The sequence below is a fragment of the Delphinus delphis genome, chromosome 14 (assembly GCF_949987515.2).
Source record: "Delphinus delphis chromosome 14, mDelDel1.2, whole genome shotgun sequence".
Taxonomy (NCBI): Eukaryota; Metazoa; Chordata; class Mammalia; order Artiodactyla; family Delphinidae; genus Delphinus; species Delphinus delphis.
The window spans coordinates 12500422-12514143 of NC_082696.1; the positions used below are offsets into that span (position 1 = coordinate 12500422).

The following is a 13722-nucleotide window of genomic DNA, read 5'->3' on the forward strand; positions in this document are numbered from 1 at the left end:
GCTCTGGTGAACAGAGCTCAGTATAGCTTGAATCCACTTGTCTGCTGATGGGTGGGGCTGGGTTCCCTCCCTGTTGGTTGTTTGGCCTGAGGCGACCCAGCACTGGAGTCTACCCAGCTCTTTGGTGGGGCTAATGGCGGACTCTGGGAGGGCTCATGCCAAGGAGTACTTCCCAGAAATTCTGCTGCCAGTGTCCTTGTCCCCATGGTGAGCCATAGCCACTCCCAGCCTCTGCAGGAGACCCTCCAACACTAGCAGGTAGGTCTGGTTCAGTCTCCTCTGGGGTCACTGCTCTTTCCCCCCGGTCCTGATGAGCACACTACTTTGTGTGTGCCCTCCAAGAGTGGAGTCTGTTTTTCCCCAAGTCCTGTCGAAGTCCTGCAATCAAATTCTGCTAGCCTCCAAAGTCTGATTCTCTGGGAATTTCTCCTCCTGTTGCCAGACCCCCAGGTTGGGAAGCCTGCTGTGGGGCTCAGAACCTGCACTCTAGTGGCTGGATTTCTGTGGTATAAGTGATCTCCAGTTTGTGATTCACACGCCCAGTGGTAATGGGATTTGATTTTATTGTGATTGCGCCCTTCCTGCCGTTTCATTGCAGCTTCTCCTTTGTCTTTGGATGTGGGGTGTCTTTTTTGGTGAGTTCCAGTGTCTTCCTGTCAATGATTGTTCAGCAGTTAGTTGTGATTCTGGTGCTCTTGCAAGAGGGAGTGAGCGCATGTCCTTCTACTCCGCCATCTTGAACCGGGACACCAACACATTTCCTTTAAAACATAGCAAAATAAAGCAAAATCCTGTGGGTAAAAATACTTTAATGATCAAAGTACTTGATGTGAAGGGCTGTCAGAACAACTCTGGGCTCACTGTCTTTGTGGAATTAGAGGTTTTGCTGCCTTGAGCCTATAGGCTGAAAGCATAGCTTTGGGATGTCTTTCTCATGGGCCACACCTGCCAGGACAGAGGCTGATCTAGTCAACAATCTGATTTCAGTCTCGTACAGCAAATTAGAAGAGAATAGCTCTAGAGTTTTTGCACTGGGGCATTTACTCTCATGTCTTAATCTTCATGTACACAATCCTTTCCACATTTTGGAGAGATTAATTAGTTAATAAAAACTAATCCTTAGTACAGAGCAAGTATCTTGTCAAAGATTGGAGTTTTGTTTTGGGGTTTCATTTTGTTTATAATATTTCCCAGTAGAGAAATGACCTCCTTTAATCTTGAAACATTGAAACTTGCAACAAATACCCTGATATCACAATCAGTAGTTCTGTTAATTTTAGTGACTCACTTGTGTGGGAAAATAAAATCAGGTGACCTGTGCATTGGTAAGAACATGAAGTTCTTTGTCTTTCTTATGCATTCAGTTATTTATTTCACAAACATTATGCACCAGCAATGTTCTAGATGCTGGGGAATAGCAATGAATAAAAACGAAGACTCTACTTTCATGGTGCTTGTATTCCAATATATAAATCCTAAAACATTTTTAGGTAGGATCAATGATAACGGTAAACGACCAAATTTGGGAATATATTCTGGGGAAGCTAATAAGAAAAGCTGTTGAGATTTTATTTTATCTCCAATTTATGCTGTTCCAGAGGGGGCTACCTAAGCTTTTGCGAGTTTGTGTGTCTCTCTAGCAACTTTTTTTTTTTTTTTTTCTCTAGCAACTTTTGTTTTGAACACCGAGGGGACTGACGACCTGAATAAATCACTTTTTAATCGAACGAAATATGTAATTATTTGCTTCATAGTGTTCTAAGCTCTTTATAACTATTAACACTTAATTTTCATCACAGATCTGTGTAGTAGGTAGTGTTATTATCTCTGTTTTACAAATGAGCCAACTGGGTAACTTGCCCCAGGTACCCAGTTAGCAAGAAGTAGGATTGAGATTGGAACTCAGGCTCTTAACCACTGCCCTGTTGCTTTCTGATATAAATTATAAAATAGTATTTTTAAAAATCGTAAGATATTTCTTTTTTTTTTTCCTTTTTGCCTTTGGGATTTCTCTGAAATTTTAGGGTCATTTACAGGTTTGGGAAGAGGGGAGAAAGTCTGGCTGTCTCTCCCTGCTGCTTCCATTCTGTGGGAACTCCCTGTCCTTTGCCTTCCTGGTTCTTTTCACATTGAATTATGTGTTTAATTTGTGTAAATGGAATGTGTTTAATCTAATTTTATTTAATTCTGTGTTTCTCTCAGCGCTGCTAGACTTTCAGTAAGTTCTTTGAAGCAAAGAACTGGTAAATAGATACATTTGACAAATAGGTTAAAGTGTACTGTGTATTCCAAATTCTAAAACCAGTTTATTTGAAATTGGGGATTTTCCCCTCCTTCGTGGGACTGCGTAATAGTTTGATTTGGCTGTTTATAAATGTGTAATTGTATTCTAAACAATAGGATAACTGAACAATAGGCCGTCTTGTATTGGAATAATAAAACGGGAGACAATACTATTTAAAACTTAGCATATTCAATAGACATGTCCCTTGAGGGGAAATTCTTTTTACTTTTTAAATTTTTTATTGAAGTATAGTTGATTTACAGTGTTGTGTTAGTTTCAGGTGTTTAGCAAAGTAATTCAGTTATATCTACATATATATATATATATATATATATATATATATATGTATTTCTATTCCTCTCCAGAGTCTTTTCCATTATAGGTTATTACAAGATATTGAATATAGTTCCCTGTACTATACAGTAGGCCCTTGTTGCTTATCTATTTTATATATAGTAGTGTTTATCTGCTAATCCCAAGCTCCTAATTTATCTCTCCCCACCCCTTCCCCTTTGGTAACCATAAATTTGTTTTCTTTGTCTGTGAGTTTGTTTCAAAATTCATTTGTATCATTTTTTTAGATTCCATATATAAGTGATATCATATGATATTTGTCTTTGTCTGACTTACTTTGCGTAGTATGATAATCTCAAGGTCCATCCATGTTGCCGCAAATGGCATTAGTTCATTCTTTTTTATGGCTGAGTAATATGCATATCACATCTTCTTTATCCATTCATCTGTTGACGGGCATTTAGGCTGCTTCCATAGGGGAAAGTCTTTAAGCCACTCTAGATTCTGTATTTGGGTAGGTAGCAACATGGTGTTTCTACTTGGTAATTCTCCTACATCTCAGGGATCTTCTGATTAGTTGAGATCAGACCATTTATATTCCTCAGAATCTTCAAGGAGATTCTTGCCGTTTCTCAGGCAGATGTTCTGCTGTTTTGTTCAGTTCCCTCTTGTGCTATCCAGAAACTTCATCACACCTTTCATCTCAACATTCTTCTCTGTGTCCGAAATATTTCCTTAATGCACTGAAGCTATTTCTGAAATCCTGTTTCTTCAGTGAAACTTTTCATAGTTAAAAGAGAAATCTGGGGCTTCCCTGGTGGTGCAGTGGTTGAGAGTCCGCCTGCTGATGCAGGGGACATGGGTTCGTGCCCCAGTCCAGGAAGATCCCACGTGCCGTGGAGCGGCTGGGCCTGTGAGCCATGGCCGCTGAGCCTGCGCGTCCGGAGCCTGTGCTCCGCAACGGGAGAGGCCACAGCAGTGGAAGGCCTGCGTACTGCAAAAAAAAAAGAGAGAGAAATCTGGCCTCATCTTTATTTCTACTTATTATTCAAGGGTGAAATTTTACGAACATCCATAGTGCATGGTTCCTTCACTTTACACTTAATGGACTGGTTTATCCTGCACATGACAACTAATATGAGTTGGTTTTGTTCTCGTATTTTGAGCAAAGAACTTGCTTGGCACAGTAAACAGGAATTGCAATTCTTTTGGTCATTGGGTCTTGTTTATTTTAGGAAAGAGTTTATCGCATGTGGATGAACATGAAATAAAGTGTAGGTTTGTGTTGGTTTGTTAGGGCTGTCATAACAAAGTATCACAGACTGCGTGGCTGAAACAACAGGAATTTATTCTCTTGAAATTCTGGCGGCTAGAAGTCTGAGATCACAGTGTTAGCAGAGATGGTTTCTTCTGAGGCCTCTCTCCTTGGCTTGTAGATACCTTCTTCTCCCTGTGTCTTTACACGTTCTTGTCTGTGTATGTGTGTCTCCTCTTCTTATAAGGACTCAGTCATACTGGGTTTGGGCTCATCCATATGACCTCATTTAACTTAATCACCTCTTTAAAGACACTACCTCCAAATACAGTGGTGTTCTGAGGTATTGTATTGCTGATTAGAACTTCAAATTATGAATCTTAGGAAGATCAGTTCAGCCATGACAGGGTTGAAATGGACAATATAGTTGTCTTAAATTTTTATGACAAGTTAAAACAAAAATTCCTTTTAAAGCTTAAAAGTAGGCAAAGGAAGAGAACCTTCTGAAGGAGGGGAGATTGTAAGATATTGGTTTGATCTGGCTTAAAATTGGCCAAGTCATTTAGGGCAAAATTTACAGTAATTAGTCTTTTGTCCATACTTTCCCAATTTTTTGCATTCAGTAAAATGTGAAGTATCTTTTAAGTACCTCTAGGTTTCCATGATTCTATTTTAATAATAACTGTTTTGTACTTAGACCTTACTGCTGATTTAGGAAGGTGTTTGGAGAGGAATTTTTATAATCTCATGTTTGCAGGGTAGAATGCAAAAGGATCAGGGCTTGGGGCAACAAACCTTGATCTGAATTTGAGCTCTTCTGTATTGAGCTGAAGAAAATGGCTGACAAAATCCTTCTCTTGGCATCTTACCAGCTATATGACTGTGGACAAGTTATGCAACTTACACGAGCCCTAATTTAGTCATCTATGAAATGGGAATAAAGTTGTAAGGAGGCTCTCCTCGGCTTTTGGCCCTTGTCACTGTTGACTGCTGCAGCTGGATTCTGCGCAGCTGCCCCCGGCTGCCCCAGTGGCATGATACTCCATGCCTGCTGACTTGTGTGGCCTCCACTGTCTGCCCCACTCACATGCCATGGAGGCCACGTGTGGCTCGAGGCGATCAAAGTAGAGCTGAGTTTATATCAGTGTCCCCAACCTTGCTGCTGTGTGACAGATCCCCTCAATAGATGTCACTCCAGGGAGGATGGGTTGGTTCTGACTAGTTATCATAAAATTAATTTTTTCTTAATCTCTTCCTGTATTTATTTGATCGTCCCAAACAGTTATCAGGACATTGCTTCTCTTTCTACATCTTATCAGGAGGTGAAAGCTTTTGCCGCTTTCAAAACTTTCAAAAAAGTGGGGCAGAGGTATCGTTTAGCCTAGGATATCAGATTTTGAGATGCATGGACCTTAGTATTGCCAGAAGTAAGTGCCGGACCCACGTCTACTTTTCCTGGTTCAGAGTACCCGCATAGAGCTTTCGTGAGAGTTAAATGAAGTGTGTGTGTGCTTGTGTGTTGGGTGAGAAGGGGACAGCAGCATGCCTTCCACATACTTTATTCTAGTTAAATTGAGTTTTCATCCTTTGTGTTGGGATTGAATTTATATAAATCTACCTTTTAAAACACTAAGGTGGCTTTTATTTTTGGGCTTAAATAGATCAACTAATTTAGTATAAGATTTTCCAGTAAAACCGTTAACGTGTTGACCAGAGAGTTCTCTATACAGGAGTAAAGAATCCCAAGTTCTTTTAGGGTTACCTATTTTAATCATTATATAAGAACATTAAAATACACTGTTGGCAGTAGTATTTGACCTGGAAAAATTCCCATAAACTAACCCATTTAACATTGTCTTTCTCTGGTACCACTGCTGGTACCTACTCCTCTAGATCTTGTATTCATCAGATCTTTTTCAGTTGCAAGGGACAGAAACTCAACACAGATAAGCTTAAGCTAACAAGGGAATTTATTTTGATTTAAGTAAAAAATGCTGGGGTTAGAAGTATCTTTAAGTAGGGTTAGATCCAGGGACATGTTGGATATTACTGGGACATCTTCTTTGTCTCGAATAGATTTATTTTGTAAAACTGATCAGAAAAATGACTGCCAGCATCCCCAAGTTTGTATCTTTATGACTTCTAATTGGAAAGGAAGAAGGGGACTTTGTCTTCCTATGTTCATATATCAAATATCAGGGAAGATTTTGATTGGTTCTGCTTGAGTCACATGGTCGTCCCTGAACCTATAACTGGCTGATGGATAGAATAGTGTGGCCAATCACTGTGGCAAAGCATCTTGATTGGCAAGTCCACTGGGATCACATGGGCTGGCAGAGGGATGGTGTTCCAGAGGAAGACTGCTTAGCAAACAGACAAACATATGTCTAGCACAGATAACTAGCATTTCAAGTCAGCAGGGGTTAGTGTTTATTCTTTTAGCTGAAAGGGAATGGGATGGTAACTGTCAAAATTGTGTAGGATAGGGCTTCCCTGGTGGCGCAGTGGTTGAGAGTCTGCCTGCCCATGTGGGGGCCACGGGTTCGTGCCCCGGTCCGGGAAGATCCCACATGCCGCGGAGCGGCTGGGCCCGTGAGCTATGGCCGCTGAGCCTGCGCGTCCGGAGCCTGTGCTCCGCAACGGGAGAGGCCACGACAGTGAGAGGCCCGCATACTGCAAAAAAAAAAAAAAAATTGTGTAGGATCCATTTGAAATTTCTCTTTTTGCATTTTTAAAAATAAAACATTTTTAATTATTTATTTTTTAAAGGTGGTAAAAGATACAGCACATAAAATTGACCATTTTAACCTTTTTTTTATCGCAGTATAATTGCTTTACAATGTTGTGTTACTTTCTGCTGTACAAATAAGCTGTGCATTAGATTTAAAATCTACTTAAAAAGATGAGGACACACTTGAAAGATGTCCTTCAGGTGCAGTATACATTGTATAGACAATCAAATAGTGGAGCATAATTGGCAATTCCTGAGCTTGATTTAAATGTGGGCATCTTTTTGAGTAAAGGAACAAAAATGACAATAATGGACCCTTTTGCTTTTTTTTTGGTAGGGTTAGATGATTGCCTGCAGCAGTATGTCTACAAGTTTGAACGGGAGAAGATAAATGGAGAGCAGCTGCTGCAGATTTCCCATCAGGATCTTGAGGAGCTGGGTGTCACACGAATTGGACACCAGGAACTTGTGTTGGAGGCTGTCGACCTTCTCTGTGCACTGGTTAGTTCAGGAAAAGGTGATCTGTACCACCATATGTTTTTAAGAATCTCATCTTCTAAATCTCCACAGTTTTGCACTTTAGCTTATCATCATTTTCTTAATGATCCATGGAAGTGGAGCATGAGCTGAAGATAATATCAGAAGGGAAGAAAAGAAATCATTTGCTAGGTAGAGTTGGCAAGCGATGGCCTACAAGTTCAATCTGGCCCACTATTTTTGTAAATAAAGTTTTATTGGAACGCAACCATGCCCATTCATTTAAGTGTTATCTGTGGCTGCTTTTGTGCTACCGTGGCAGAGATGGGTAGTGGTAACAGGGACCGTGTGGCCCCTCAAATCCTAAAATATTTACTCTCTTGGCCTTTACAGAAAAAGTTGGCCTTTTATGGAAAAAATTTCTGTATTCATCTTATTTTCTTTTCAAAAAGAATAAAAAGATGAAGATGGTCCTGAATGAACATGTCATCTTCTATATTGAAAGGACAAATGGGTTCTGATTTTCGTGTCTGTTTTTGTTACTATAAAAAGAATTTTTATGTTTCACAGGTATCTGTGATATTTCAATAACTGATACTGGTGCTTGGAATAATCAACCTGTGAAATGGCAGCTAGATGGGAAAAAATGTGAACTTAGTTACATTTCGCAGCTGACTGAGTTTTGGCTTGAACCGTGAGTGAGTTAAATCCTGCCAGGTTCCGACTCGTCATTACATCTGTGGCCGTGTGGGTAGTAGCTCTTTTAGGTATGGTTTAAAACCACCTCCAAGGGTACTGTGTTTATAAATTGGTTGGCATAGGGTGGGATCCTTGTCAGTCTGCTGTGATGCCATGCGAAGGTTGCTGTTTCCTTAACTGTCAGGATTTGGGCAAAGTCGGCAGCATTCAGGCTGGTTTAGTTACGCTGTGAACCTGAGCAAGGGGTGTATACAATTATATCACCGAGAATGGTGGGAAGAAATGTGCTCCCGATTATTTTGCCATTGCTGGTCCGCGTTCCATTGATTCTTTAACACCTGCTGCATTGCGCGTGTTCTTCTTCTTAAAGTGGATAGAGCCTTGTCTTCTGCTCTGAGATGTGCTACTCTTGTTTAGGAAAGTAATGGGGAAATTATTTGTGGTTGATAAATGAGCTGCCACCAGGAAGATGCTGTGGCCAAGTGATGTGAGAGCTGGTCTGGGAAGCAGGCTTTTGCATTTTAATCCAGGCTTTGCTGCACACTCCTGGCTCTGTGACCTCCAGGGAGATGGTGGTGTGTGTTTTCCCCGTTTGTACAGTGATGCTCCCCTAGATGTGGCTGTGTACTAACCTGTAAGTGTTTTACACTGCCCAGAAGATATCTGAGTCCTGTTTATTATTAAAACTCTTTGTTTTTCATACAGTAAGACATGTCTGAGTTTAGTCTTGTCCTTTCTGGGAACATTACTTTTTGGACTTTTCTGCTATTTCAGATCATCTCTTTCACTTTGTGGTAAGACTTGGAGGGCAGGTCAATGACTTTGAAATCCACAGTGTGGAGGAGAGCAGGCACGATGGACTGGAGGCACGTTGTGGACCTCAAGTGGGATAATTAACATAACAGCTGCCTCCCCGCTTTCCTCCCTTCCCTACCTCTTAAAATATTAGACTAAAGTGAACAGAGCTGGACAAATGCCAGAACCTAAAGCTGTGTTTTATCTCTTACAATTTCCTCCTAATTTCCTTTGTAGACAAAGTGTTGACCTCAGACTCATTCTGGACATGTTTCGGGTAGCAGAGTGCCAGTGAATGCATTTGACACGAGGGTCACAGAGAGTTCTTAAATGAATGTGGCTTTTCTGGGTTGGGGAGGATTTTAGATCATTTCACTAAAATATCTTTAGCCTTGCTATAATCTCCTTTTAAAATATTCTTATGGTAATGCATCTATTGAATATACTGTGTTTAACCCATTCACACCATATAGATCTTTGTGTATTTAAATAGGTGGTAAGTTTTTGCCTTGAACTGTCCATCCCCTGGATGGTTAATATGTGTTTGCTGTTGTCCCTGGTATTATGGAAGACATTTTTATGTAAACAGTTTAGTGGCTGTTGATTTTATGATGGACAGGAAATGAGTAGAATTAGAAGTAAGAGATGGGGAGGAAAAAACAAAAACCACTGGAAAGTTTTGGAAAGAAAAGTGCCGATAGGATCTTTAGGAATCTAAAATAGGGAATAGCTATTGATTAAGGTTCCCAAACCGATGAGCAGATGGGCCACAAAGAGCTGCTTCTGGATAGGGAGCAAGGAGAAAAACTCGCTTTTGTGAACACTGACCTTGGCTGGCTGGAGTGGCTTAGGAGAGTGACTTGTTTTCTGAGGCAAACCAGGACCACTTCCCAGGATTGAGTTCAGAGTCGGAGCCCAATTTTTCTCCCTCTATCTGGGGCAGAGGGTGACTGGGACCGGCTGTAGAGCTGCTTTTTCCAGTAGCTATTAGCCACATGTGACTATTTACATTAAAATTAATTAAAGTGAAATAATAAAATTCAGTTCCTTAGTCACAGAGCTACATTTCAAGTGCTCAGTAGCTACTTGTGGCCAGTGTCTACCATATTTGGATAGTACAGATAGAGAACATCTTCATCATTGCAGAAAGTTCTGCTGGGGACAGCATTTGTCTCTAGGGTGGGATTGAGCGTAAAAACGTGTAATTGTGAGACCCATTTTCGTTGCCAGATCAACCAAACCCTAGTTTCCTAAAGACCGAGGCAGGGGCAGATTCGTTTTTAAGGTTGAAGTAGGCTGAGAAAGTGAACAAAGTTGGAATCCATACACGTATGAAGTGATGCCACCTACCTGTGTGCTTAAGTGAAATACCTGTAATGTATCTACCTGCCCTGGGTGCTTCTGTGCACTCGTGTACCCCTGAGTGTACCCCTGAGATGACTCACTGTTTATCGTTTACCCAGCCATGGCAACAGTTAAAAACTGGTATCCTTTTTGTTATGGGGAGAACTAGTGAAGGAAGAGGAATCTATTCTAGCAATTTGTATTTAACTTGATCTTGCTTATAAACTTATTAAACTGTGAAGTATACTTCTTAGGCTGAAACTTAAGTGACCCAAGTCAGTAAAATGGATTTGATTGTGTGACTGTGAAACTCCTTAATCACCATGTATGTTAGACCACAGACAGAGCTAGTAGGAATGGGGAAAGAAAGTGGTGGAGAAGTTGTGTAAGGTTTGTCCTTAGCTAAAATGTGTACAATTTAAGACACCAGAAGAGTGAGCATCTGCCTCTTTCCTTTTCTCCTGTCTCGTGTGTTGTTTCTCTAGCCAGACCAGGAAATGACCCCTGATGGCTAACTTCTAATGACGTGAGATCTCAGTGGAAGGTTCGTAGTACGTGTCTAGATTTTTGGAGATTCATTTCATTTCTTAGTTTGTACTGTCTTGATACCTTATCTTAAGTTAAGCAATTTCTGAAGGAGACAGATATTAGGGAAAAGATTAGTGAAAATAATCAGATCTGGTCTGAGAAATTATTCATTTACTGTCTTTCATTGTGGGACACATAAGTCAATAATCCTTTCCTGATTATGTTTCTATAGTAGAGGTTCTTTGGAGCTAATATAATCAGTTTCTTGTTCTCTTCTTATTGTGGAATGGGGTGGAAGGGGATGGAATTTTCCTTCCTTTCTTTGTTCCTTCTTTACTGCTTTTTAAAATTATAATCTATATAGAAAAAGCAAAACTGCAGTGACAGAAAGATCAGAGGTTGCCAGGGCCTGGGGCTTGGGGAAAGTGACTATGCAGGGGTATGAGGGATGTTTTGGGGGCGATGCAAATGTTCTGTATTGTGATTGTGATGGTGCTTATGTGACTATATACATTTGTTCAAATTGATTATGTCGTGCACTTAAAATTAGTGAGTTTTATGCATCATAAAGTATACCTTAATAAAGCTGATTAAAATCTCTGAAGTACCTTAAAACATGAAATAAAATTATAATCTATTATAGCTACATCTGTCTATCCTTCTAGTCCCGTGATTTGTTTTTTTGGGAAAAAAAAAAAAAGAATCAGAGAAACTGAATGGAAATGAAAAGAACCAGTTAACAAGCTACATTCTCCTTTATTTTAATATTAAAAGTCGTAGGTTTGTAGAAGATTGAGGTTTAAAATTTCCTGTAACACTAAGATGAATTTAATCCTCTTTGAGTTCAAGAAATAAATGTTGTCTACAGTAATAAAAGTTCCGAGTAATCCATGGTGTCATTGGCTATAGAAAGCTGAGTTTCCTGCTTTTAGTTCAGAGCTCTTGCTATAAGTCGGCAGGCTGACTGAATAAGGGGACACTTCCCTTTAATCATAGTCACAAGTGCTTCAAAACAGGCTGTGTCATGTGGCTCTTTATCCACTCAGTTTTGAGTCTTTGATTCTCTGATTTAAAAAGCCATGGTGGGGCTTCCCTGGTGGCGCAGTGGTTGAGAGTCCACCTGCTGATGCAGGGGACACGGGTTCGTGCCCCGGTCCAGGAAGATCCCACATGCTGCGGAGCGGCTGGGCCTGTGAGCCATGGCCAAAGAGCCTGCGTGTCCGGATCCTGTGCTCCGCAACGGGAGAGGCCACGGTGGTGAGAGGCCCGTGTACCGCAAAAAAAAAAAAAAAAAAAAAAAAAGCCATGGTGACAATGCATCTTTTTATTTTTGTCTTCTCTACTGAAGGACAATGCCATGTTTTGGTCTCCAGAAAATGACAGTGAAAAAAAAAAGAATGAATATCAAGTTTAGATGGAACATCACTGTTAATACAGAAGACTCATTTTTGTTCTGAAATTTACAATTTTTTTTAAAGCTCACAAAGACAATTTCAGTCAATGCATCTGAAGAGTTTTTTCTTTATAATTGTTCTTAACTCTTTTCTATATAAATTTTTAAAAAATATTTTTTATTTTCTAAGAAGCAACATGCCACATAAATTTAAACTTCACATAAAATCTAATGAAAGTTTGCAATGTTTTCATTCAGGGTATTGTCTTTTGTTGTTACTGTTGCTACTTACCATTGTTCATCTTGCCAAAAGAAAAAAGTTCTCACAGACTCCCTGGTTTATTTACGCTTTATGTCTCTTGATTTGGGGACATGGCTCACCCCTCCCTGAGGCATTAGAGATGGGGCTATAACAGAGGAGGGACCAAGGGACAGGCTAGATGCAGTGGGGACAAAAGCAGTGATCAGATCCAAAGAGGGCCCACCGGCCTCTCAGAAGAGTGAGGTCCAGGTTGGCCGAAGCTGGCTGAAAGAAGCTTCTAACACATCATAGGGGATGGAGCAGGTCAGGATAGAACTTAGGGGGGTTAAACAGTTTGCTGGTTTGTGCTAGGTCCAGGATGACTGGCCACTTCTCTTTTTGCTTGTCCAGTGCCCATCCTGGTTTCTGTCTCATCGCTTTGCCCGTTCTTGGACAGGGCGTGTGGAAGGGGGCATGTACAGCATCGTGATCCAAAGCTTGTACCCTCGGTGCAGATTGCCATGGTTAGAATCCCTCCCGACTCCCACCGATTAGCTGTGTGACTCCGGAGAATTGATGGAATGTCTCTGTGCCTCAGTTTTCTTACCTGCAAAATGGAGATAATATCACTTCCACCCTCATACGCTGTTTTACCTGAAATAATATTTGCCGAGCACTAAGCCCGGTTTCTGGCATAAAGTGTTCAATAGTGTTGGCCATATATTATAACCAATTTTTAAATGATACCACATTCTTGCTTTGGGATGCTATTGACACAGTTTAATATACCCCAGAAATATTTTCACCTTTTTCTTAAAAAAAGGATGAAACGCCAATTTAGGATGTGTACATGCAATTGAATAGTGAAATTCATCCTCCCCCCAGAGTCATGTCAGATTTACATGTCGTTTCTTGTTGTTACTTGGGATTTGTTCTTTATCTGGAAGAGAGTAGTCTAGGGCAATATTATCACGTGAAACGGAATTTTTAAAAGCATCCAGGTAAGTCAAACACTGTTCAGAAAGAACGGAGGTTAGAAGCTCACAAGATGGAAATGACCTTCCAGGTGAATTGATGTTTAGTCAGTGCTGTTCTGTTTCTGTGTGACTTTTATCTGATGGAAATTCCTCCATTCAATGACTGCTTTACGTCTGCTGTCCTGGAAATGCAGTCATGAGTAATACACACAGAGCCCAGCTCTCACAGACCTTGCATCCGACTTAGAAAGACAGCAGTGAACAAGGTGGTTCAGAGATGACAGAGGTGATGGCTAGAGAGTGACGTCAGGAGGTACTTGGCAGTGTCTGGAGACATTTTTGTTTGTCACACCTGGGGACCGGGTGCTACTGACGCCTAACGAATAGAGGCCAGCTAAACATTCTACCATCTACAGGAATCCCACCCCCCAACCCAAACAAACAATTATTAGGCTTTCAGTGTCACTAGGGCCCAGGGTGAGGAACTGCTCCAGATGGTCCCGGAAGCCTTGAAGAGGAGGGGACATTTGGGCTAATTAGGATGTGATAGGAAAGAGCTGTCCATGCCAACCTTTGTGGGAGGAGAATTTCGGGAAGAGAAACTAGCAAGACAAAGTCCCTGAGGCAAGAGGAACAGAGGCAAGGCTGGTGTGGCCCATGTGGGTGAGATCAACACTGTGAGCAAATCATGTAGGGTTTTGTGG

The 13722-nt window shown here is 40.9% G+C and overlaps 1 protein-coding gene across 3 annotated transcripts in view; it reads left to right on the forward strand.

The window, feature by feature from the left end:
* CNKSR3 (CNKSR family member 3) overlaps window positions 1–13722 on the forward strand; it is a 101121-nt gene that overhangs the window by 57551 nt on the left and 29848 nt on the right. For 2 of the 3 annotated variants that reach the window (XM_060029738.2, XM_060029735.2), the window contains exon 2: window positions 6902–7065. In XM_060029738.2, coding sequence (XP_059885721.1) covers window positions 6902–7065 — 164 coding nt within the window. Of the gene's footprint in view, window positions 1–6901; window positions 7082–13722 lie in introns of all 3 variants that reach the window. The other variant, XM_060029736.2, reaches the window with a different exon arrangement.